Genomic DNA, 24,783 nt, shown 5'->3' with positions numbered 1-24,783 from the left:
GCTTTGTCCTGGGCCCTGTATTGTTCAACATCTTTATCAACGATTTAGATGAAGGAATTGAGGGTAAGCTGATTAAATTTGCTGATGACACAAAGCTAGGAGGGATAGCAAATACTAGAGAAGAGAGAGAGGATTCAAAAAGATATAAATAAACTGGAGAAGTGGGCAGCAACTAACAGAATGGTTTTTAACATGGAAAAATGCAAAGTACTACATCTGGGCAATAAAGTTGAAAAAAGCATATACAGAATGGGAGGAATAGGGCTAAGCAACAGCACATGTGAAAAAGACTTGGGTATACTAATAGATCACAGACTGAATATGAGTCAACAGTGTGATGCAGCAGCAAAAAAGGCAAATGCAATTCTAGGATGTATTAACAGAAGCATACAGTCTAGATCACGTGAAGTCATTATTTCCCTCTACTCCTCTTTGGTCAGACCTCATCTGGAATATTGTGTCTAGTTTTGGGCGCCACATTTTAAAAAAGACATCAACAAACTTTAGCAAGTTCAGAAAAGAGCGACCAGAATGGTGACTGGTCTGCAAACCCTGTCTTATGAGGAAAGGTTGCAGGATTAGGGATTGTTTAGTTTGCAAACGAGAAGACTGAGAGGAGACTTAATAGCTGTCTACAAATATCTAAAGGGCTGTCACATTGTAGAAGGATCATCTTTATTCTCTTGTGCACACGGAAAGACTAGAAGCAATGGGATGAAACTGAATGGGAGGAGACACAGATTAGATATTAGAAAAAACTTTTTGACAGTGAGGGTGATCAATGAGTGGAACAAGCTGCCACGAGAAGTGGTGAGTTCTCCTTCAATGGAAGTCTTCAAACAGAGGCTGGACAGACATCTGACTGGGATGATTTAGTGAATCCTGCTTTGAGCAGGGGGTTGGACCAGATGGCCCAGGAGGTCCCTTCCAACTCTACAATTCTATGATTTTGATTCTACATTTCTTCATGAAGGGGATCATGATGGGGCATTTGGCACGTGCTGGCACTTCGTCATAAATCATTGGGTTTTAGGTTGCAGTTTGAGCGCTCGGTCTCAGAAAGGTTTGCCATCACTGCCATAACCACATAATAGCATAAAAGAGAGGCTAAATACCGCCATACATAATAGTGACTGAATACCGCCATAACATCACCACATAGCACCAAATGGCAACTGATTTCTGCCATATTATCAGCACACAATATCACCAAGTAATGATTGTAATACCGCCATACCACATCCATACAATAACAGAACATTCTTACATGACCATATGGAGTAATCTCCAGGGAAGCCGCTGACTAGATAGTAATCCTGTAACTCTTCCTCCTTGTTTCTTTGCTTTGGATCTTAAGGCCTGTTTCACACTTCCGTTTTTGTGTCCGCCAAACGGATCCGTTTCCGTTTTTTTGACGGAAACAGATCCGTTTTTTGACGGATCCGCGGTAACCGCTATGGGACAAAAACGGATCCCTTTTTTTACGGAAACCAACGGATTTTGACAGATTTGAAAAAACGGAAGTGTGAAACAGGCCTTAGGGAAGTAAAATGTCCCATATAATTCTCAGCCTGACACATGTAACATACAGCTGCATACAAATACTCTCTATAACTGCATTAACCCTTTCTCTTCTACTATTAACCACCTATTCAGTCTCCTGGGAGACTGTCAAAAATTGCTATGCTGACTGTATTACAAGCCATCATGGCGGGGTATTGGGAAAAGTTTTCAACTAGCAATAATCACGCCTCGGATAAACCTCATGGGCTATGATACTGCCACTGCGCAAAGCTGGAGCTCATCTATGAGGAGCCGCGGCCTCCGGATCTGGGGCTCTATCTACATTGTGGAGAGACGACGTCATCAGGGGGTTGTGGGAGCAAAGGATTCTGGGAGTGGATATGCTAATACCCCCCTCCCCTGTGTAGGGTCAGTAGCAGGCAGGGCGGCCGGAGACCATTGTCCCGATGTTGTCGCTGTGTGGGCCGCACGGTGTCATTATTCGCGCCGAGCTGTCGTTGCCGTTAGCGCTGACATTTTACTTTCAGTCGTTTTTTTTTATTGCGATGCGGAAACCAAAAAATAATTTGCAATTTTATTATTTGTTGTTGTTTTGTTTACATTTCACACTATATAGGGTTAAATAATTGTATATTTCGATATTAGTATTCGATATTTCAGTTGTATGTTATCCTTTTGTTATTGTGGAGCTGGCAGTGACTGTAGCGGGGCGTGCATATAGATTTCATCGGTGGGGTCTGTACCGTCCGCTCACGGCGAGTTCCCCAGTGACCGATCCGGCAGTGGAGGCGGCCGCGGCCTCGCTCACTAGAGATGTCGCCTCAATCTTTAAGGCCAAGTTCACACTGGGCTTTTTTTGTTGCTTTTTCCAGTCCCAGCGAAGCCCACGAGCGGCCAGACGTCTCCTGCACACATTGCTTTATTTTGTCCTCAGCGGTTTGAAGATTTTTGCACACACAGTGTCACTTCTTTCAGCGTTTCTCATATTTTGCTGCTTTTTTTTTTAGCTGAAATCTGATTCTACAGAATAGGACTTTATCTGTTTCCAATACTAAACTTTATCACCATGTGCACAAGAGACAGAAATGTCAAAACCGCATCACATAAAACTAGGGAAAACATGATTTTTTTTTTCCTGCAGCTTTGTTCCTCCCAATACATCATGTTTGGCTGCAGAAATAAAAAAAAAAAAATTGAAAAAAAAACGCTTAGTGTAAACTTAGCCTGATTGTAGGCAGTGTAGTTCAGTGGTCCTGACGCTTGGTGGCAGCAGTGAGTCCTGTGTGATCTCATATGGCGACCACTGAGAACCAGGAGAAAGCCCAAACCTCTAGAGAACACTATGGTATACGATATAAGGAGCACAAACATGGCTTCCACCTCCATCTGCTTTTTACCACCTATTCAGTCTCCTGGGAGACTGTCAAAAATTGCCATACTGACTATATTTCAAGTCATCATGGCGGGGTATTGGGAAAAGTTTTCAATTAGCAATAATCACGCCTCGGATAAACCTCATTGGCTATGATACTGCCACTGCGCAAAGCTAACAACCAAGTCTGAGGAGCCGCGGCCTCACTGCCAGCACACCCCTGACAGCTCATGGAGAGCTGCGTCCACGCTGTACTGATGTGAAGCAGACAGGACCCTGGGAGCGTCCACATGCTGACGACATCGCTTCTTATCGCCTCCCGGTTCTTATTGTTATATCAAACAATGACAGCAGCCAACTCGTTCTGGTGGCGTAACACAGATCGTATGCAAATGCAAGTGCATGACGGGAGTTTTCCTTATCTATTGCTTGGAAGCGCTTTGGTTTTGTCATTGTCAATAAAGCTTATTTGATACGAAGCGCTTTGGTTTTGTCATTGTCAATAAAGCTTATTTGATATAGATTTTTTTAAAAAAAGTTTGCAGGCGGCTTTACTCAAAACGCTGTTCGGTGTGCGCTATGTTAATAAAGTTAATCGTCTTAAAAAAAAAAGGAAATTCGACTTCCGTACGACGCGATGACGTCAATGGCAAACCCGGAAGTGTCGCCCAAGGGTGTGTTGCAGTCAGTCAGGGCTCGGGATGGAGGGGCGGAAGTGAGACCGGCTGATATGGGCAGGTGATTTCCGGCGGGGCTTCCTCTGGGAGAGAGATGAGGTAAGAGGGTCTGTCTGGGCTCGCCGGTCATGTGACTCTGTCCTTATCGCTAGGATTCGGCGCTGGGTGCTCTCGTGGACTGTTCCATTCTCAGCAGCAGGGGGGGGAGGCTGCACATAGAAGGCGGCTCTGCCTGTGGTTTTTGGTAATTTTTTCTTGTATTTGTTTATCCAGGAATTTGCCTTTAAATAAGTCCTCTCTCCCTGAGGCTATAGGACGGGGCATGCTTTTACCATGGTGCAGTCCTTGAAGGGGTTGTCCAGTGTTCAGTGACCTTGTAGGACATGGCCTCTACTTCAGGTTTAGGGGGGAGAGAGTCGCCGGGGTCATTCTGTGGGAGGAGGGTCCGCGGTATGTCACCGGGCAGGTATGGGGTCTGGTAATGAAGCTTGGTGTTGGTGCTTTCACGTCCTCTGTCTCCATCCGCTGGGAAGGAGCAGATTGATGGCACAGGTGTATGGGATCCTCCTCCTGTTTGTGTCTGGGGCTTACGAGCTACACAGCGGCAGTGGTCGGTCTCCCAGGCAACACTTCTTACTTTACATGTGTGGATATGTGTAATCAATATATATATTGGTATCATATATGCACAGTCATGTTTATCTCCTTTGTGTGTATTGTAGCAACACAGAAAAAAAAGGTAAATTGGAAATAATTTCACACGAAATCCCAAAAATGAGTCAGACTAAAGTATTGGCACCTTTCCAAAATTGTCTCATGCACGTGATGCTCGTTCACACTCACCTGTGGCAAGTAACAGGTGAGGGCAATATGAAAATCACACCTGAAACATGATGAAAAAGGGCGAGGTTGACTGAATCTTTGCATTGTGTGTCCCACACTAAGCATGGAGACGGAAAGCGAAGAGAACTAGAATTGTTGAACAATTATCAACAATCTTAAGGTTACAAGTTCATCTTCAGCGATCTTTATGTACCTTTGTCCATGGTGCACAACATAATCAAGAAGTTTACAACCCATGGCAGCTAATCTCCCTGGACGTGGACGGCAGAGAAAAATTGATGAAAGGTTGCAATGCAGGATAGTCCAGATAGTGGATAAGCAGTCCCTAATCAAGTTCCAAAGAAATTCAAGCTGTTCTGCAGACTCAGCGTGCATCAGTGTCAGCACAATCTATCCGTCCATATTTGAATAAAATGAAATGCTGTGGCAGGAGACCCAGGAGGACCGCATTGCTGACACAGACATAAAAAGATAGACTGCAGTTTGCCAAAATTTATGTGAGTAAGCCAAAATCCCTCTGGGAAAGCATCTTGTGGACAGATGAGACCAAGATAGAGCTTATTGGTAAAGCACATCATTCTATTGTTTACTAAAAACGGAATGAAGTCTGCAAAGAAAACACAGTACCTACAGTCAAATATGGTGGAGGTTCAAAAATGTTTTGGGGTTGGTCTGCTGCCTCTGGCACTGGGTACATTGACCGTGTGCAAGACATCATGAAATCTGAAGATTACTACAGGGTTTTGAGTCACAATATAGTGCCCAGTGTCAGAAAGCTGGGTTTGCATCCGAGGTCATGGGTCATCCAGAAGGACAATGACCACAAACATAATTCAAGAATCCCCCAGAAATTTATGGAAACAAAGCACTGGAGAGTTCTGAAGAGGCAGCATGAGTCCGGATGTAAACCCCACTGATCACCTGTGGAGAGATCTTACAATCGCTGTTAGGAGAAGGCGCCTTCACATACGAGAGACCTGGAGCAATTTGCAAAAGAAGAGTCGTCCAAAATTTCAGGTGAGAGGTGTAAGAAGCTTGTTAGTGGTTATAGGAAGCGACTGATTGCAGTTATTTATTCCAAAGGGTGTGAAACCAAATATTAAGCCAAGGGTTCCAATAATTCTGTTCAGCTCATTTTGGGGATTTTGTGTGACATTCTGTCCAGTTTGCCTTTTTTTGTGTGTGTTGTTCCAAAATTGTGTCATTTTCTGCAACAATTTCAAGGGTGCCAAAACTTTCTCCATGACTGTATATGTATGTATATATAATTTTTTTTTCTTTATTTTTTAGTCCTTTTAGGGAGTCAGACCTGCAATTGTCTGATCACTTACCCTACGTACATGTACCGTGAAACTGCTGGACTCCTATGGAGCTCAGACAATGAAAGAGGCCCTCAGCTGCAGGGCCCCGGCTACCATGGTAATCCATCGGTGCTGCGGGTGGGCCGATGGCAGTCGGTGTGTGTGTGAGCACCAGCAGTCATGTAATTTAAAGACCGCCATCACAGATTGACAGTGGCATTTAAGTGGTTAACAGCAGCTTTTAGAGCTCAGCTCTGTAATATAGCCACCATCTTCCGCGAGTGCAGCTCCTGAGCCCCCGCGTCACACAGTCACCCCCACAATAATATACAGTGACGTCATGTAGTGTTAAAGGGGTCCCCCCATCTCTGTTAGGGCTGCGATCTGAGGATTGTGGGGGGCGCAGGGTCACATCCCCTGCCATATAATGGTGATACTCGGCCCTTCTCTTCCCAGAGTGACTCCGGTCATGCTCTTCCCCTCCAGACAGGATAAATGAATTCCGTGTCGCCAGCGGCCACTCAGTACGGCAGCCCGGAGGGCCGGCGACGCAGGAACCTGAGTGGCCGCCATGATCCTCCTCAGATGGGGTACCAAGGAGCAGGACGAGACCGGGCGACAGATGAGGTGGATAAAATAAAGAGCAAACTACAGACCGCGTGGAACAGTGTGAAGTACGGTAAGATCTGGCGAGGGGCGCCACCATTGTATCTGGGAAAGCTGGGTGCCAGTGTTAGAGCAGCTGCTACAGACAAGCACCCAACTTTCCCAGGTGCTATCACTGCAGATCAATTAGGGCAGCCGAATTGGTTGTCACCCAGCTTTCCCAGAAACTGATATAATAACACCCTTTGATTTTGTGTTGCAGGATGGACAGTGAAGATGAAGACTCAGTTCAGCCGTTCGTCCCCCCTATATTTGCTGAGCAAACACTACTACTTTGGCTATGAAGGTAAGCGCAAAGCAGCCTCCTCTCCCCGACTATCGGGATGTAGCCTCCTCTCCCCGACTATCGGGATGTAGCCTCCTCTCCCCGACTATCGGGATGTAGCCTCCTCTCCCCGACTATCGGGATGTAGCCTCCTCTCCCCGACTATCGGGATGTAGCCTCCTCTCCCCGACTATCGGGATGTAGCCTCCTCTCCCCGACTATCGGGATGTAGCCTCCTCTCCCCGACTATCGGGATGTAGCCTCCCGTCCCCTGCCATCGGGATGTAGCCTCCCGTCCCCTGCCATCGGGGTGTAGCCTCCCGTCCCCTGCCATCGGGGTGTAGCCTCCCGTCCCCTGCCATCGGGGTGTAGCCTCCCGTCCCCTGCCATCGGGATGTAGCCTCCCGTCCCCTGCCATCGGGGTGTGGCCTCCCGTCCCCTGCCATCGGGGTGTGGCCTCCCGTCCCCTGCCATCGGGGTGTGGCCTCCCGTCCCCTGCCATCGGGGTGTGGCCTCCCGTCCCCTGCCATCGGGGTGTGGCCTCCCGTCCCCTGCCATCGGGGTGTGGCCTCCCGTCCCCTGCCATCGGGGTGTGGCCTCCAGTCCCCTGCCATCGGGGTGTGGCCTCCCGTCCCCTGCCATCGGGATGTGGCCACATTAGAGTTTCTTCTGTAGTCATATTATCCCTGGTGGTCTAGGGAGTTGAAGGTAATTTGTTTAGGTCTTGGATAGAAAAGAGGTAATATTTTATTCGCTTGTGCTCAGTGAACAATGGATAAGAGAATATGTAGCAGTCAGAGATCAATATTGTTGTCACTGGTGGTCTAGGGTTAAAGAGGGAGTTAATACTTAGGTTAGAAAAACAGTTGATGTTTTATTTCCTATTTGTCTATGGTTTTATGGAACAGTTAAAGGGAATGTGTCAAGGCAAAATTATTATTGTTTAAAGGGAACCTGATGGGTCGGATAATGCTAACCTGCAGTTATAGGGTTCATCTTTGTGTTATGGAGGTGTCATGTTGCTATACTGAAAGTGCGGCACCTGGAAAGTGGAAACTAGACTTTCTTTCCCCCTGGAGCTGCCGGCTTTCAGTCATACAGGCGTGACCGATCATAGTCACTGCTCACAGCGCTGAGAGCAGCGGGTGGTCATACATTTTTCCCTGGTGGTCCAGGGTATTTAGGGGGGTTTATACCCAGTGATCTGATGATCGCGGGGGGCACTGATGGCTTGTTGTGGCTGCTGGGGACCTGCTGAAATGATTTATCCGGTATTATTCGCGGTTATTTTCTTTTCTGCTCACAGATGACATTGAACAATTCCAGCGGGATTTCGTCTCCAGGGTTTGGCTGACTTACAGACGGGATTTCCCTCCCCTGGAGGGGACGCAGCTGACTACAGACTGCGGATGGGGCTGTATGATCCGGAGCGCGCAGATGATGCTGGCACAGGCTCTTCTCATGCATCTCCTCAACAGGGGTCAGCATCACCTCCTCTCCTCATTGTGGCACCGACGTTACACTCTATGGCAGTATATTTCTAGTCCAGAAGTGCACACGTGACGTGTACTGTGAGACCACAAGCAATACACGCAGTCCCTGCACCTCACATGTACATAGCGCCGCCAAGGGGATAAACGGGGGCTTCCACAGGGCATCGGCTTTCTGATTATTTTGTGTACAAGTGTTTGAGGATGACAGTTAGGTTTTAAAGATTTGCTGTGGTAGTGCTGTGCTGTTTTGAGGGCAATAAATAATTTAATACTGCCTCTATATACCAGAATATAACTACTATAATACTGCCCCCTATGTACAAGAATATAACTACTATAATACTGCTCCCTTTGTACAAGAATATAACTACTATAATACTGCTCCCTATGTACAAGAATATAACTACTATAATACTGCCCCCTATGTACAAGAATAAAACTACTATAATACTGCTCCTATGTACAAGAATATAACTACTATAATACTGCCCCCTATATACAAGAATATAACTACTATAATACTGCCCCCTATATACAAGAATATAACTACTATAGTACTGCTCCGATATACAAGACTGTAACTACTATAATACTGCCTCTATGTACAAGAATATAACTACTATAATACTGCCCCTATGTACAAGAATATAACTACTATATTACTGCCCCCTATGTACAAGAATATAACTACTATAATACTGCCCCCTATGTACAGTACAAGAATATAACTATAATACTGCCCCCTATGTACAAGAATATAACTACTATAATACTGCCCCTATTTACAAGAATATAACTACTATAATACTGCCCCCTATGTACAAGAATATAACTACTATAATACTGCTCCTATGTTAAAGAATATAACTACTATAATACTACTCCCTATGTACAAGAATATAACTACTATAATACTGCCGCTATGTACAAGAATATAACTAGTATAATACTGCACCCTATATACAAGAATATAACTACTATAATACTGCCCCTATGTACAAGAATATAACTACTATAATACTGCCCCTATGTACAAGAATATAACTACTATAATACTGCCCCTATGTACAAGAATATAACTACTATAATACTGCCCCTATGTACAAGAATATAACTACTATAATACTGCCCCCTATGTACAAGAATATAACTACTATAATACTTCCCCTATGTACAAGAATATAACTACTATAATACTGCCCCTATGTACAAGAATATAACTACTATAATACTGCCCCCTATGTACAAGAATATAACTACTATAATACTGCCCCTATGTACAAGAATATAACTAGTATAATACTGCACCCTATGTACAAGAATATAACTACTATAATACTGCCCCTATGTACAAGAATATAACTACTATAATACTGCCCCTATGTACAAGAATATAACTACTATAATACTGCCCCCTATGTACAAGAATATTACTACTATAATACTGCCCCTATGTACAAGAATATTGCTACTATAATACAGCCCCTATGTACACGAATATAACTAGTATAATACTGCACCCTATGTACAAGAATATAACTACTATAATACTGCCCCCTATGTACAAGAATATAACTATAATACTGCTCCTATGTACAAGAATATAACTACTACAATACTGCACCCTATGTACAAGAATACAATTACTATAATACTGCCCCTATGTTCAAGAATATAACTACTATAATACTGTTGCTATGTACAAGAACATAACTACTATAATACTGCCCCTATGTACAAGATATAACTACTATAATACTGCTCCTATGTACAAGAATATAACTACTATAATACTGCCCCCTATGTACAAGAATATAACTACTATAATACTGCCCCCTATGTACAAGAATATAACTTATACTGCTCCTATGTACAAGAATATAACTACTATAATACTGCCCCCTATGTACAAGAATATAACTACTATAATACTGCCCCTATGTACAAGAATATAACTACTATAATACTGCCCCCTATGTACAAGAATATAACTATAATACTGCCTCTATGTACAAGAATATAACTACTATAATACTGCCCCCTATGTACAGGAATATAACTACTATAATCCTGCCTCCTATGTACAAGAATATAACTACTATAATACTGCCCCCTATGTACAAGAATATAACTACTATAATACTGCCCCCTATGTACAAGAATATAACTACTATAATACTGCCCCCTATGTACAAGAATATAACTACTATATTACTGCCTCTATGTACAAGGATTTAACTACTATAATACTGCCCCCTATGTACAGGAATATAACTACTATAATACTGCCCCCTATATACAAGAATATAACTACTATAGTACTGCTCCGATATACAAGAATGTAACTACTATAATACTGCTCCTATGTACAAGAATATAACTACTATAATACTGCCTCTATGTACAAGAATATAACTACTATAATACTGCCCCCTATATACAAGAATATAACTACTATAATATTGCCCCCTATGTATAAGAATATAACTACTATATTACTGCCTCTATGTACAAGGATTTAACTACTATAATACTGCCCCCTATGTACAGGAATATAACTACTATAATACTGCCCCCTATATACAAGAATATAACTACTATAGTACTCCTATGTACAAGACTATAACTACTATAATACTGCCTCTATGTACAAGAATATAACTACTATAATACTGCCCCTATGTACAAGAATATAACTACTATAATACTGCCCCTATGTACAAGAATATAACTACTATAATACTGCCCCTATGTACAAGAATATAACTACTATAATACTGCCCCTATGTACAAGAATATAACTGCTATAATACTGCCCCCTATGTACAAGAATATAACTACTATAATACTGCCTCTATGTACAAGAATATAACTACTATAATACTGCCCCCTATGTACAAGAATATAACTACTATAATACTGCCCCGTATATACAAGAATATAACTACTACAATACTGCTCCTATATACAAGAATATAACTGCTATAATACTGCCTCTATGTACAAGAATATAACTACTATAATACTGCCCCCTATGTACAGGAATATAACTACTATAATACTGCCCCCTATATACAAGAATATAACTACTATAATACTGCCCCTATGTACAAGAATATAACTACTATAATACTGCCCCCTATGTACAAGAATATAACTACTATATTACTGCCCCCTATGTACAAGAATATAACTACTATATTACTGCTTCTATGTACAAGGATTTAACTACTATAATACTGCCCCCTAAGTACAGGAATATAACTACTATAATACTGCCCCCTATGTACAGGAATATAACTACTATAATACTGCCCCCTATGTACAAGAATATAACTACTATATTACTGCCCCCTATGTACAGGAATATAACTACTATAATACTGCCCCCTATGTACAAGAATATAACTACTATAATACTGCCCCCTATGTACAAGAATATAACTACTATAATACTGCCCCCTATGTACAAGAATATAACTACTATAATACTGCCCCCTATGTATAAGAATATAACTACTATAATACTGCCCCTATGTACAAGAATATAACTACTATAATACTGCCCCCTATGTACAAGAATATAACTACTATAATACTGCCCCCTATGTACAAGAATATAACTACTATAATACTGCTCCGTATGTACAATAATATAACTACTATAATACTGCCCCCTATGTACAAGAATATAACTACTATAATACTGCCCCTATGTACAAGAATATAACTACTATAATACTGCCCCCTATGTACAAGAATATAACTACTATAATACTGCTCCCTATGTACAAGAATATAACTACTATAATACTGCCCCCTATGTACAAGAATATAACTACTATAATACTGCCCCTATGTACAAGACTATACTATAATACTGCCCTCTATGTACAAGAATATAACTACTATATTACTGCCCCCTATGTACAAGAATATAACTACTATAATACTGCCCCTATGTACAAGAATATAACTACTATAATACTGCCCCCTGTGTACAGGAATATAACTACTATAGTACTGCTCCGATATACAAGAATATAACTACTATAGTACTGCTCCGATATACAAGAATGTAACTACTATAATACTGCTCCTATGTACAAGAATATAACTACTATATTACTGCCCCCTATGTACAAGAATATAACTACTATATTACTGCCCCCTATGTACAAGAATATAACTACTATATTACTGCCCCCTATGTACAAGAATATAACTACTATAATACTGCCCCTATGTACAAGAATATAACTACTATAATACTGCCCCCTATGTACAAGAATATAACTACTATAATACTGCCCCCTATGTACAAGAATATAACTACTATAATACTGCCCCTATGTACAGGAATATTACTACTATAATACTGCTCCCCTATGTGCAAGACTATAACTACTATAATACTGCTCCCTATGTACAAGAATGTAATAAAGCTTGATATGTTCTGTACTGATGAAATTCTCTCTTCTGTTCAGATTGGTCGTGGCCAGAAGCACTGAACACGCTTTTCGTTGAGATGGAGCCCCTTCGTTCCTCTTCTCCGCACTCCCTTCATTCTTTCTCCTCTATATCTTCACCTGTTTCTCCCTCTAGTCATCTGTACCGTCGCTCGACCTCCTGTCCCTCCAAACCTCATGTACGAGACCCCCACCAAGAGCTGATCCACAGGGACATCCTGCGGTGGCTGTCTGACTGCCCTGATGCTCCTTTTGGTCTCCATCACTTGGTGAAATTAGGTGGAAGCCTCGGCAAGAAAGCAGGAGACTGGTACGGCCCCAGTATTGTGGCTCACATCGTGAGGTGAGAGAACAGTACACCACATTTTTCTGAGGAGGAGGGTCTGATCCTGGCTATAAATGTACTGTGTTCACACTCCCCTGCAATGGATGTGAGGGGTAAAAACTGCTTTTTCTTTTTTATACACAATTTGAGTTTTTGTCCCCTGTTGCTGTACCAGGCCACTTCTCCAATTTCTCCAATTGTTTTAGCAGGACAACCTCGTAGCAAAATATCACTCCTCCGTCAATTTTGGCAAGCGTCCTGGTAGTCACAGCACATATTTTAGCCTTCAGTTAAAAAAATAAATCACAGGAGGCATCCCCCTCCTCAGCATTCACAGCAGGCATCCCCTCCCCAGCATTCACAGCAGGCGACCCCTCCCCAGCATTCACAGCAGGCATCCCCCTCCCCAGCATTCACAGCAGGCATCCCCCTCCCCAGCATTCACAGCAGGCTTCCCCCTCCCCAGCATTCACAGCAGGCTTCCACCTCCCCAGCATTCACAGCAGGCTTCCCCCTCCCCAGCATTCACAGCAGGCGACCCCTCCCCAGCATTCACAGCAGGCGACCCCTCCCCAGCATTCACAGCAGGCGACCCCTCCCCAGCATTCACAGCAGGCGGCCCCTCCCCAGCATTCACAGCAGGCGACCCTTCCCCAGCATCCCCAACATTTACTAGGAAACTCATCTGTCATGTTTTTCAGTCACTCCTCCTGAACTTTACTTAGAAGCCTCAGCAGGATACCTGCTTTCGACAGATTTTCTAGTAGTGAAAGCGGACCTCCCCAGCAGGATACCATGATGGCTGTGTATCCAGCAGCGCTTTCCTAGCAGTCACTACAGAGAGCCCCTCTGGAGGATTTGAGAAGTCACAGCATGTACATGGGCTTTCAATTAAGAAAATAAATACATCAGGCGACCCTTCCCGAACTGTCACAGCAGGCGACCCTTCCCGAACTGTCACAGCAGGCGACCCTTCCCGAACTGTCACAGCAGGCGACCCTTCCCGAACTGTCACAGCAGGCGACCCTTCCCGAACTGTCACAGCAGGCGACCCTTCCCGAACTGTCACAGCAGGCGACCCTTCCCGAACTGTCACAGCAGGCGACCCTTCCCGAACTGTCACAGCAGGCGACCCTTCCCGAACTGTCACAGCAGGCGACCCTTCCCGAACTGTCACAGCAGGCGACCCTTCCCCAACTGTCACAGCAGGCGACCCTTCCCCAACTGTCACAGCAGGCGACCCTTCCCCAACTGTCACAGCAGGCGACCCTTCCCCAACTGTCACAGCAGGCGACCCTTCCCCAACTGTCACAGCAGGCGACCCTTCCCCAACTGTCACAGCAGGCGACCCTTCCCCAACTGTCCAAGTAGTTACGGCAGGCGACCCTTTCCCAGTAGGCGACCCTTCCCCAACTGTCACAGCAGGCGACCCTTCCCCAACTATGATTCTATGATTCTATGATTCAACTGTCACAGCAGGCGACCCTTCCCCAACTGTCACAGCAGGCGACCCTTCCCCAACTGTCCAAGTAGTTACGGCAGGCGACCCTTTCCCAGCAGGCGACCCTTCCCCAACTGTCACAGCAGGCGACCCTTCCCCAACTATGATTCTATGATTCAACTGTCACAGCAGGCGACCCTTCCCCAACTGTCACAGCAGGCGACCCTTCCCCAACTGTCACAGCAGGCGACCCTTCCCCAACTGTCACAGCAGGCGACCCTTCCCCAACTGTCCAAGTAGTTACGGCAGGCGACCCTTTCCCAGTAGTCACAGCGGGTGACCCCTCTGCACAGGTTTTTTTTTTTTTTAAGTACTTTATTGTGAGCCTTGTGTTGGTGATTGTCCCAATGTCACTGAAGATATCCCTTTTAATTTTGAATATATTTGGGGGTCCCGGGTTCAGGTCCCACATTTATGTTCCGGACCTTCCCCTGCTGGGCGGAATACAACCACTGATTTGTGTCCTCAGGAAAGCTCTGGAGACATCCCCTCAAGTGCCCGAGCTGTCGGTGTACGTGTCTCAAGACTGTACAGGTACGAGAGGCCATGAGCGATGGGACTGAGCAATGTGACAGGCGCCATCATTAACCCTTTGTATCCCCTCAGTGTACAGGGCAGACGTGGAGCAGCTGCTGGGTACAGATGGTCCGGTCACAGATATGAGCAACACGGGAAGAGCGGTCATCATCCTCATCCCCGTACGTCTTGGCGGAGAGAGCTTCAACCCGGTGTATAAGCAGTGCATTAAGGTAAGACGCACAGAGTGCCCCCTGCCTGCTCCCCCACACAATGTTATCACCCATAGGACACGTGCTTAGTTCTGCTTGCAAAATTCTGAATGCAGCTCTGGAGTATATAATACATGTCAGTCTGTCGAGGTAGCTATTTTGGGAGGGCTAAATTAACCCTTCATGGTTGAGCCAGTGATTTCCAAATTATTCCAGTGTTGCTTGCAACTCAAATGACCACACGGAGACGGGGGTCTCTGTACGGGAGGATCGAGGCAGATCACTAAGCCCCTTTATTTTAGTCACATCTTTTATAATCTTTTGCTTAATTATGCAAGGTTCTCAAGTACCAATAGCATCATTTAACTTTATAAGCCAATAATATTGCAAGAAAACCGGAAACTACATATATGTCTGTACCTAAATAGCGTAGAAAGTAGTATAATGGCATATTCAGAGCAATGCACCCCCCCGAGCCCCTTATCTTTGTACCTGATGAGAGCAGTCTGGTTTCATGACAGCCCATGCCAATTATAAAAATTTATCTTGCAACAACAAAAACGGAGAAACGAAACCTCCAGAGAATGGATAAAACGAAACTTCAGCTCTGATTTTAGTATTAACCCTTCACATTCCCCCCTAGATAAATTGTTTTTAACACATATGTAGCATCAGAGGTGCTATCCCAAGCTAACAGCTTGAGGGGTACTGGTCTTCACATGACTGATGCCGTGTTACCAGTCATGGCTGTCGCGGCGCACCCGTCCCCCCTGTATACTGCAGTTCACGAATAACAATTGTTGATGACGGTGGTGGAGATCTTTTGTAGGTAGGCATGTGCTTGGCTTCAACATCTTCATCAAGTAGCCTTTTGAGATCGGTGCAGAGAAGAGCAGGGGCAACGACACCTTTGGTATCATCATTAGCTGTCTTAGTGCAGAATTTCCTAATACATACAGAAATACACCAAAGAACAAGGTTTAGTATCACATATACAACAAGGATACAGGCAGCAGTGTGTAACAAGCTCTGTAAGATCCCAGCTATCCAGCCCCCAATTCCCTTAAACCAATTGGCTGGATTGAGAAAGGAGAAAGTGTCTGACCACCAACTGTCCTTAGTACGATCATTGTCTTTATCGTATTGATCTCTGAGTCATTGAATATCTTCTAACTTTAACTTCTGCCAATAATAATAATAATAATATGAAAAATGCGGAAAACCAAAACATTATGTCCCCTTCATTTGCTATTGGCTTGTTGGGTGATGAGGAGAACTTGATAGGGACCGTCATACAAGGGTTCTAGTCCGTGCTTCCTGACATGCCTCTTCACGACTACCAAATCACCAGGCTTCAGGTTATGACAAGTGCCGGTTTCTGCTGAATCTGGAAAAGAAAAGGAAACTAGAACATAGGTGTTAGCAAGATTTTTACTAAGCTGAATAACATATTGAACAGCACGGTCAGTTTCTTCTGATAACTGCTGAGGCTGGAAATTTGCAACTGGGGGCCTAGTACCAAACAATATCTCATATGGGGACAGGCCATGTTTTGCAATAGGGGTAGTACGGATGTGGTATAGTACAATGGGTAGGAGCTCTGGCCATGGAGCCGTAGTCTCCTGCATCATTTTGGTCAATTGTCCCTTCAGTGTGCCGTTCAGCCTCTCAACTTCCCCACTCTATTGTGGGTGGTATGGAGTATGGAGGGCTACAGTGGATCCAAGCATTGTCAGAACTTCTTGGTACACATGAGAAGAAAAGGCCGGGCCTTGATCACTTTCAACAACTTCTAGAACCCCATATCTGCATTTAACTTCCATCACCAGTTTCTTCGCTGTGGTCTTTGCAGTCATGTTGGTAACAGGGAATGCTTCCGGCCAACTGGAGAACCGGGGCCCAGTAGAATTTTTGCACCAGTGCGAGGGCCTGATTCTTTCCTCGATGTGTAGGCTCATGTGCCCATGTGGCAATAGCAGGGTACATCCGCTTAGGGAGACACACAAGTTGGTCCTTTTTCCAGAGACCATTATCCATACGTGCCTCATCAGTCTTCCATTGCTTCACCTCTTCCTTTGGAGACATTCTCTGCATCGTCATTAAGCGGTCTCGCGGGGTCCGACAGAAAACTTCAGTCTGTTGTAGATCATCAGGTTCTTGTAAGGTCAATGCTTCTTGTAACTGTTTACACTGAGAGTGTGTGGTCACCATAGTTGGTGTGGTTGGTTCAACGGGTAAGAGAGCAGCGGCTTTTGCTTGCATATCCGCAAATATGTTGCCAACAGTCTGTGGGCTGTTCCTAGGACCGTGCGCCCTAACTTTGATAATGGCCAATTGAGTAGGTAATTTGATTGAGTCCATGAGGGTTTTAACAGCTTCAGCATTTTTCACTGGGGTTCCGGCAGTAGTAATAAACCCTCGATTGGCCCATAGAGCCCCAAAATTGTGAGCAATACCAAATGCATACGGTGAGTCCGTGTATATATTAGCCCGTCTGTTCTTGGCCAAAGTACATGCAGTAGATAGAGCCTGGAGTTCTGCTTCTTGTGCTGACTGTGAGGGTGGGAGTGCAGCTGCGTGCACTACAGTGTCCTCTGTGGTAACAGCGTATCCCGTGTGGAATCTACCAAACTCGTCAGCATATCTTGAACCATCCGTGTATAACACCAGATCAGGATTTGGGAGTGGGTTCTCACTGACATTTGGTGGTGTAGCTGTTTCTTCAGTCAGAAGTTGGGAACAATCATTGGAGGTAATCCTCATCACTGCCATCTTCCCTTATAGTTCATTATGCCGTCTTTCAAGGCGTTGTAAAGAGGTTGCATTATGCGGGATGCATCCGGTATCCACTGACAACAATAAGTGCATAGTCCAAGAAAACGCTAGAGTTCTGCTTCATCTTTTGGGAAAGGAAGGGAGCTGACAGCTATTATTCTTCTGCGAGGTGTCTGGCACCCTGAAGAAGGAGACAGTGACCCAAGAATATCACTTGACCAAGGCAGAACTGAAGTCCCGAGGCCGAAACTCGACAGGTCAGTGCTGCCAGATACTTTAAGGAGGCTAACAGTGGCAGCAATGGCAAAATACACCTGCTATTTTTTGCAAACTGGTTGGGACTGTTTTGTGCCCCTTGTGGATTAGCGGAACTGTGATAATTAATCTACCCCTAGTAAATTTACAGGACATATGAGAGAGATTACAAACTGAGCAGTAACGAGAATTAGCAGGGAGGGGCTGAGGAGCAGGGTTCCCACTAGCTGAAGTTTGAGGAAGGGGGGTGAGAGTTTGCTGTGTGGGCTGAAGGGCACACTGTGTGCTCGCAGCTGCGGTGGGGGCTGGAGGCTGCTGTTTGCTCTCTTTTTTTTTTTTTTTTTTTTTTTCTCTCTCTCTCTCCTGAACAGAGCAGGTTAAAGTCTGAAAACCTTTTTTTTTCCTCTGGAGCTGGTAAATGGATGGGGTGGACACTCAACCACTAGCAATGATAATAGGTGCCGTCAGCAGAGGTGGGGGCTGCGACTCTCGGTCTCCTTGTACAATTGTCATCTAGCAGGGAGACCTCTTCTTTCAAATCATCACTTTTAACTATTTCCCTGACACATTAATATCAATCTTAGTTCCTTCTTTAATCAATCACATTCTCATACCACAGTCACTTTCTTGAACCATAAAAAAAATACTATCCCGTCCCTGTCGTAATAGACAATTTTTCCTTCTTCAACATAGCAGTAACAGAAACAATCAGAATTCACTTGCTGTTCAATTTCCACGTAACCTTCATTATACAATTCATGTGCCAAGCCACGGAATTCCTCAGCGCCTTTAAGTAATCCATCATCAGTCAATCTCCCTGTATTTTTTTTTTTAACTCCTTCATCCCATAGCGTAGGCTACAACCTCCCACCCTTAGGAAATCCCAGAATCGAAAATATTTTTCCTGCATTCCTGACAGATTTCTTTCCTCGTCTTTGAATCATAAGACTAACAGTATCTGATCCTTCACACAATTCCAAACTTTTCTTTTTCTTCCACAGAAACATAATTCTCTCCTTTAGAGCTAAATATCCTGACAAATTGTGCACAATACTGGAGCAGCCGTCTCCGTTTGTTCCACAGGGTCAACCCCCTCTGGGAAGCCCAAAATTCGCGGTACTCCGTGAAAGGAGGAGGGCGTCTCAGACTATACCTCCGGACACCTCTGGTTATATATATATATCTATCTATATATACCTGAGTTACGTATCCTACCCAGTCTTCGATCACATGACCACGCCTGATTACTAACAGTGAATTCAGGACTTCAGGATATTTTGACTATAAAGAGAGCCACAATCACTGGTCAATCCGGGGTGTCCGTCCCTTATGAGGTACGGTTCGAGCACTGGGCCCCCAACGGGACTGCACCTCTATATGATTCCACCCATGAATCACCCCACCAGGGGACAAACCTCAGATCCTCTTTGCAGCAACAAGCACAGGAAAACCACACCAACGGTCAGTCTGAACAGTATAACTGCCAACTTACCGTGGTCGTGGGGGATGATCAATCCCAATTTTCCAGCACCTGTGTCCGCTCCGAGGGTCCTTTGTCTTGTTGTCCTCCGGGGGCAGAGGCGTCCCTGTCCAGGGGCCCCACGTTGGGCGCCACTGTCAAGATAGCTATTTTGGGAGGGCTAAATTAACCCTTCATGGTTGAGCCAGTGATTTCCAAATTATTCCAGTGTTGCTAGCAACTCAAATGACCACATGGAGACGGCCCGGGTCTCTGTACGGGAGGATCGAGGCAGATCACTAAGCCCCTTTATTTTAGTCACATCTTTTATAATCTTTTGCTTAATTATGCAAGGTTCTCAAGTACCAATAGCATCATTTAACTTTATAAGCCAATAATATTGCAAGAAAACCGGAAACTACATATATGTCTGTACCTAAATAGCGTAGAAAGTAGTATAATGGCATATTCAGAGCAATGCACCCCCCGAGCCCCTTATCTTTGTACCTGATGAGAGCAGTCTGGTTTCATGACAGCCCATGCCAATTATAAAAATTTATCTTGCAACAACAAAAACGGAGAAACGAAACCTCCAGAGAATGGATAAAACGAAACTTCAGCTCTGATTTTAGTATTAACCCTTCACAAGTGAAGTGCAGCGTGTGATAAAGAGCAGTGATCATAGTTTGGGCTGTTGGTAATCATCGTCCTAATGGTCTCCTCTTTATTTTCAGGAGTTCCTGCAGATGCCAGCGTGTGTGGGCATCATAGGAGGAAAACCTAAACATTCACTTTATTTCATTGGTTACCAAGGTCAGTAATTCTGCCCCATAACCAACAGATAATCCAGTCCTCTCATCAGTGCATAGGAGCGGAGCTGCAGTACCTGAGAACAGCCACTAGGTGGTGTACAAAGTGGTTGACTTACAGCTGGCTCCATATTTGCAAAAAGGGGATAGCGGGGGTCCCGGATGCTGGACCCCCACTGATCTGACATTGATGACCTGTCCTGTGGATAGCTTTTACAAATCTGTTGGATATGCATTTTAAGGGGTAATCCCTCTATCGCCCCTTTATATAAAAAAAAATAAAGATATTTGTAATTAGGATCCCACTCCTGTGACCCTTGTAGTCGCTGCACAGCAGAAGTCGCAGCCCCCCACTGAGGAGGGAAAACTGACGGGGTCGCTCAGGTCCTGCTGCTTTACGAAGACCCCCACCAATGAGAAAGCGATGTGATCACGACGTACTTGCGTTCTATTGTTTGGCGTCTATACAACTTATTCCTGTGCATAATGTAACAGGTTTGTTTCATCAGATAATCATCTGTTATACCTGGATCCACATTACTGCCAGGCGCATGTAGACACCAGCAAGGCCGACTTCCCCCTAGATGTGAGTATGGCTGTCTGTCTGCAGAACGCAAGAAAAAGTGCATTCAGCAATGTCCTACATCCACAAGTACATCAACATTACTAATCCTGTACTGAGGATGTAACTCAGGATCAGTAATGTCATGTATTATAATCCAGAGCTGCACTCACTATTCTGCTGGTGCAGTCACTGTGTACATACATTACTGATCCTGAGTTACATCCTGTATTATACCCCAGAGCTGCACTCACTATTCTGCTGGTGCAGTCACTGTGTACATACATTACTGATCCTGAGTTACATCCTGTATTATACTCCAGAGCTGCACTCACTATTCTGCTGGTGCAGTCAGTGTGTACATACATTACTGATCCTGAGTTACATCCTGTATTATACCCCAGAGCTGCACTCACTGTGTACATACATTACATTACTGATCCTGAGTTACATCCTGTATTATACTCCAGAGCTGCACTCACTATTCTGCTGGTGCAGTCACTGTGTACATACATTACTGATCCTGAGTTACATCCTGTATTATACCCCAGAGCTGCACTCACTATTCTGCTGGTGCAGTCACTGTGTACATACATTACTGATCCTGAGTTACATCCTGTATTATACCCCAGAGCTGCACTCACTATTCTGCTGGTGCAGTCACTGTGTGCATACATTACTGAGCCTGGATTATACTCCAGAGCTGTATTCATAAACCTGCTGAATTCTATTTGATAACAGGCCTGATTAAGTGATCTGATGCATTACATGAGATCGGTATTTAGTTACATCTGACAAGCTTGTTGAATGGTTCCAATAGCAACCAGCAGATTTGTGAGTGCAGCTCTTGTGTAAAATGAGGATACTGTAAAATATTTTATGTACATGATGTCACTAGATAAATGTTAGAGGTGGATTTACAGTAAAAGATCACATTTTGTTCTTCAGACTTTTCACTGTAATTCTCCACGCAAGATGTCCATCGTGAAGATGGATCCCAGCTGCACCATCGCGTTTTACGCCAGAAATCAAGCAGACTTTGGAGTCCTCTGTGACCATGTGACAAAGGTACCGGATGGCATTTACAGTATATATTGAGCTGCAGTGCTGCCCCGGCTTTATGGCGCCTGCCTGGCATTGATGCGCTGCAGCAGTCTGCCATTGGTTTCTTAGCGGCAGTTTTGGAAAGCTGAGTGACCGGGCTACCATTGGCCATCTCACAGGGGTCGTCAGCAGCGATATCCTTTATCTCCTGCCCCTTTAGGGAGACATTATTTTGGGGGGCTCCTCACTATTCCCTTTTGCCCTCTAGGTGTTAAGCTCACCGTCCGCAGAGGAGAAGTACCCCGTGTTCAGCATCTCAGATGGCCACGCTCAGGAATTCTACGCGCCGGAGGTGCTGCCGCGCTCCTCTTACCCCCTGGCTCATCGGAGCAGGGGGGCGATGGCGAAGAGACCCAGCTCCGATGAGTTTGAGTTCCTATAACACGGAGACTTTTCCAGACCTGCTGTACGGGGGGGAGGGAGACCCTATTTTTCTGAACATTGCTGTTACTGATCTTTTTACACTTGTTGCTATGTAGTGAATCACTGTCGGGTCAGCCGAGACCTGTGACCATGGAGAACCGAACACACAGGGTTGTGTACTTCCACTCATGACCTTGGGCGGTAATATGGCTAAACTGCAATACCGCACCCTGCCTCCTGCACAAGAGTGGCGCTGTTTCCACAAATAGTTGGTTTATCTCATCGTCTACTCGTTCAATAAGCTTTATACATACACTGGGGGGGAACTAGCCTCAGTCCCTCTGCCAAGGGTAGCAGCTTTTGTGCCGCCGTATTTGACGTTTTAAACTTTTTTTTTTTTTTTTAAGCTCACCCCCATGAACTGGCCAGTTATAGAGAATAGGTCACTTAAGAGGCAGCTAGTAAACCCCCCTCAATATAAAGAGGCCCCCTATGCAAGTTTAGTCTTTGGGTCAGTGTTGTGTTAGTAGGGGGCTGTGGTCCTTTTTAAACTTGGGGAATTGATAAATCTGCTGGCTGTGGACTGGTCTGTGGCAACCTGCACTCCATATACAAGCCACAGACCACCAGGGGTAACTGCAGGGATAGGCCTCCACCTACACCGTGACAGGGGCATCACACGTGCGGGTCCTGCTCGTGGTGCTGAACGGCCCTGGACGGTTCACAGTAATGAATGCACTGTACTTGTAACTCCGTTATGTACCTTTATTTCTGAGGGTCCATGAGCAGATATCTGTATATTTGGGCATTTATAGACCACCTTACATAGGGCCAGCCACTCCTCCTACACTGTTATTCCTCCTGGAAACATACGGCCAAATTGAAAACCGGGTCTTATAAATAGGGTGCCTCCCAACACTGATCGGACAGTGTCCGCGTGTAAAGACATCCCCTATCGATGATGGGTAGGAGTCATTGCCAGGAGGCACAACAGAGGAACAGTAATAGAGCAAATTCCTGGCTTCGGAGACTGATCTGGAAGGGATCAGCTGACACTTATTTTACAAATGCCCTAAGCTAAAGGAATCTCTGGAGACGAGGCCTCAAACTGGAAAATGAATACTGTATATTGTTGAAATAACTTTATTATCAGGGGAATAAAGTCTTTTTTTTTTTATTAATAAAGTTCCGTTTGTGGTCTGTACGACGTGCAGTTATTCCGGCTTTCCACTCTTCTCCTGCTTCTTTTTATGTTTTCTCCTCTCCAGGTCCAGCTGTTTGTACTTCAGCTTCTTGGGGTTGAGGCCGTATGCCAGCAGCCGCTGTCCGCTGAACTCTCGCCCACCCAGCCGCAGCCTATTGCTCAGCAGACAGCCGCCCTTCCTTTTCTGCTTCTTCCTCTTGGCTGAGCTGCTTACACCGGCCTCTGCAGTCGTGGAGATCTGTGTGGAGTTTTTCTTCCGTTTGGGCAGAATAACCTTGTTCTTACCCCTTTGTGATTGTGGAGTTTCGGCTGCTAGTTTCTCCTTGCCCTTCTCTGATTGTGGAATGTTGGATGCTGGTTTCTCTTCTATTGTTGCCACCTCCTTGCGATGTGGGTGAACATTGTCAGGACCAGTTTGCACCGTTGGTGACAACACAGCTGTGGACTCCGGGTCCTGGTTCTTTTCCTCGGCCTGACTCTTTAATCTGTCTCGTCGTTTCTTTCCCACTTTAGATTTCGAGGAGGTTGGAGATTCGGAATCTTCATCATTACTGAAGAGAAGGATATATAAAAAGGGATTGTCCAGTTAAAACAGACACCATAAAATTACCTTTGGTTTAAATCAGTTTCTATTTATGATCTTAACAAAACCTTGCAATTTTTTCTCTGACCACAAGGCCTGATTTAGACTCAGTTTTTGCAATGAGCAGAGGCTGGATTACAAGAACAGGTAACACAGGAGACTTCAATCACAATAGGAGAGGTCACAGTTCACCTCCTCATGCCTCAATACAAAAGTACTTTTTTTTTTTTAGACTCAACAATGGCTAATGTACAGGTGTTATTTCCTGAAACAGGATGTTGAGTCTAAAAAAAGACCCAGTGGCCAGTGTGAGAACGGCAAGATTATTTTTTATTTTAACATATCGTGATATTAAATAAACTGCCAATCTCTATATATAAAATTGAATGTGTGTATCATCAACCAATCACAAAGCATCCTTCATTTCACCAGAGCTGTTTAAAAGTTGAGCTATGATTGGTTGCTATGAGCAACAGTTTCCTCACTGCATGACAACACCGCAGTA

The 24,783-nt window shown here is 44.6% G+C and overlaps 2 protein-coding genes and 2 non-coding genes across 10 annotated transcripts in view; 1 reads left to right on the top strand and 3 right to left on the bottom strand.

Annotated features, from left to right (window-relative positions):
- Positions 1-1,656: 1,656 nt before the first annotated feature.
- On the bottom strand, positions 1,657-1,796 carry LOC141099355 (U4 spliceosomal RNA). The gene has a single exon (XR_012234487.1). It is a non-coding gene; the product is annotated as a U4 spliceosomal RNA (small nuclear RNA).
- Positions 1,797-2,932: 1,136 nt separating this feature from the next.
- Positions 2,933-3,072, bottom strand: LOC141099367 (U4 spliceosomal RNA). The gene has a single exon (XR_012234498.1). It is a non-coding gene; the product is annotated as a U4 spliceosomal RNA (small nuclear RNA).
- A 454-nt stretch (positions 3,073-3,526) lies between these two features.
- On the top strand, positions 3,527-23,665 carry ATG4D (autophagy related 4D cysteine peptidase). 7 transcript variants are annotated; one of them, XM_073587566.1, is made up of 11 exons: positions 3,527-3,672; positions 6,204-6,396; positions 6,586-6,669; positions 7,955-8,128; positions 12,629-12,953; positions 14,906-14,970; positions 15,043-15,185; positions 20,388-20,466; positions 20,972-21,048; positions 21,973-22,092; positions 22,337-23,665. In XM_073587566.1, exons 2-11 carry the CDS (start codon positions 6,213-6,215, stop codon positions 22,508-22,510), a joined length of 1,425 nt encoding a protein of 474 aa, XP_073443667.1. In that variant the 5' UTR covers positions 3,527-3,672; positions 6,204-6,212; the 3' UTR covers positions 22,511-23,665. The 7 variants fall into 7 exon arrangements, with proteins under 7 accessions (XP_073443667.1, XP_073443662.1, XP_073443668.1 ...); XM_073587561.1 differs by having other exon boundaries at positions 14,840-14,970; XM_073587563.1 differs by having other exon boundaries at positions 3,542-3,672; positions 6,174-6,396; positions 14,840-14,970.
- Positions 23,619-24,783, bottom strand: part of KRI1 (KRI1 homolog) — a 30,601-nt gene continuing 29,436 nt past the window's right edge. The window contains exon 19 of the mRNA XM_073587560.1: positions 23,619-24,246. Coding sequence (XP_073443661.1) covers positions 23,706-24,246 — 541 coding nt within the window. The 3' untranslated portion in view covers positions 23,619-23,705. The remainder of the gene's footprint in view (positions 24,247-24,783) is intronic.

This window comes from Dendrobates tinctorius, unplaced genomic scaffold, assembly GCF_039654945.1.
Source record: "Dendrobates tinctorius isolate UK_male_01 unplaced genomic scaffold, ASM3965494v1 ptg000099l, whole genome shotgun sequence".
NCBI lineage: Eukaryota > Metazoa > Chordata > Amphibia > Anura > Dendrobatidae > Dendrobates > Dendrobates tinctorius.
Note: the sequence above shows the minus strand (reverse complement) of the source record. Positions and strands in the feature narration are given on the sequence as shown.

What these genes read in the sequence shown, in the direction of transcription:
- ATG4D (XM_073587561.1), top strand. Translation starts at nt 6,213, where the DNA reads ATGAATTCCGTGTCGCCAGCGGCCACTCAGTACGGCAGCCCGGAGGGC. An exon ending in CTACTACTTTGGCTATGAAG is followed by an intron (nt 6,670 to 7,954) that starts GTAAGCGCAAAG and finishes TTCTGCTCACAG; the next exon opens with ATGACATTGAACAATTCCAG. An exon ending in CATGCATCTCCTCAACAGGG is followed by an intron (nt 8,129 to 12,628) that starts GTCAGCATCACC and finishes TCTTCTGTTCAG; the next exon opens with ATTGGTCGTGGCCAGAAGCA.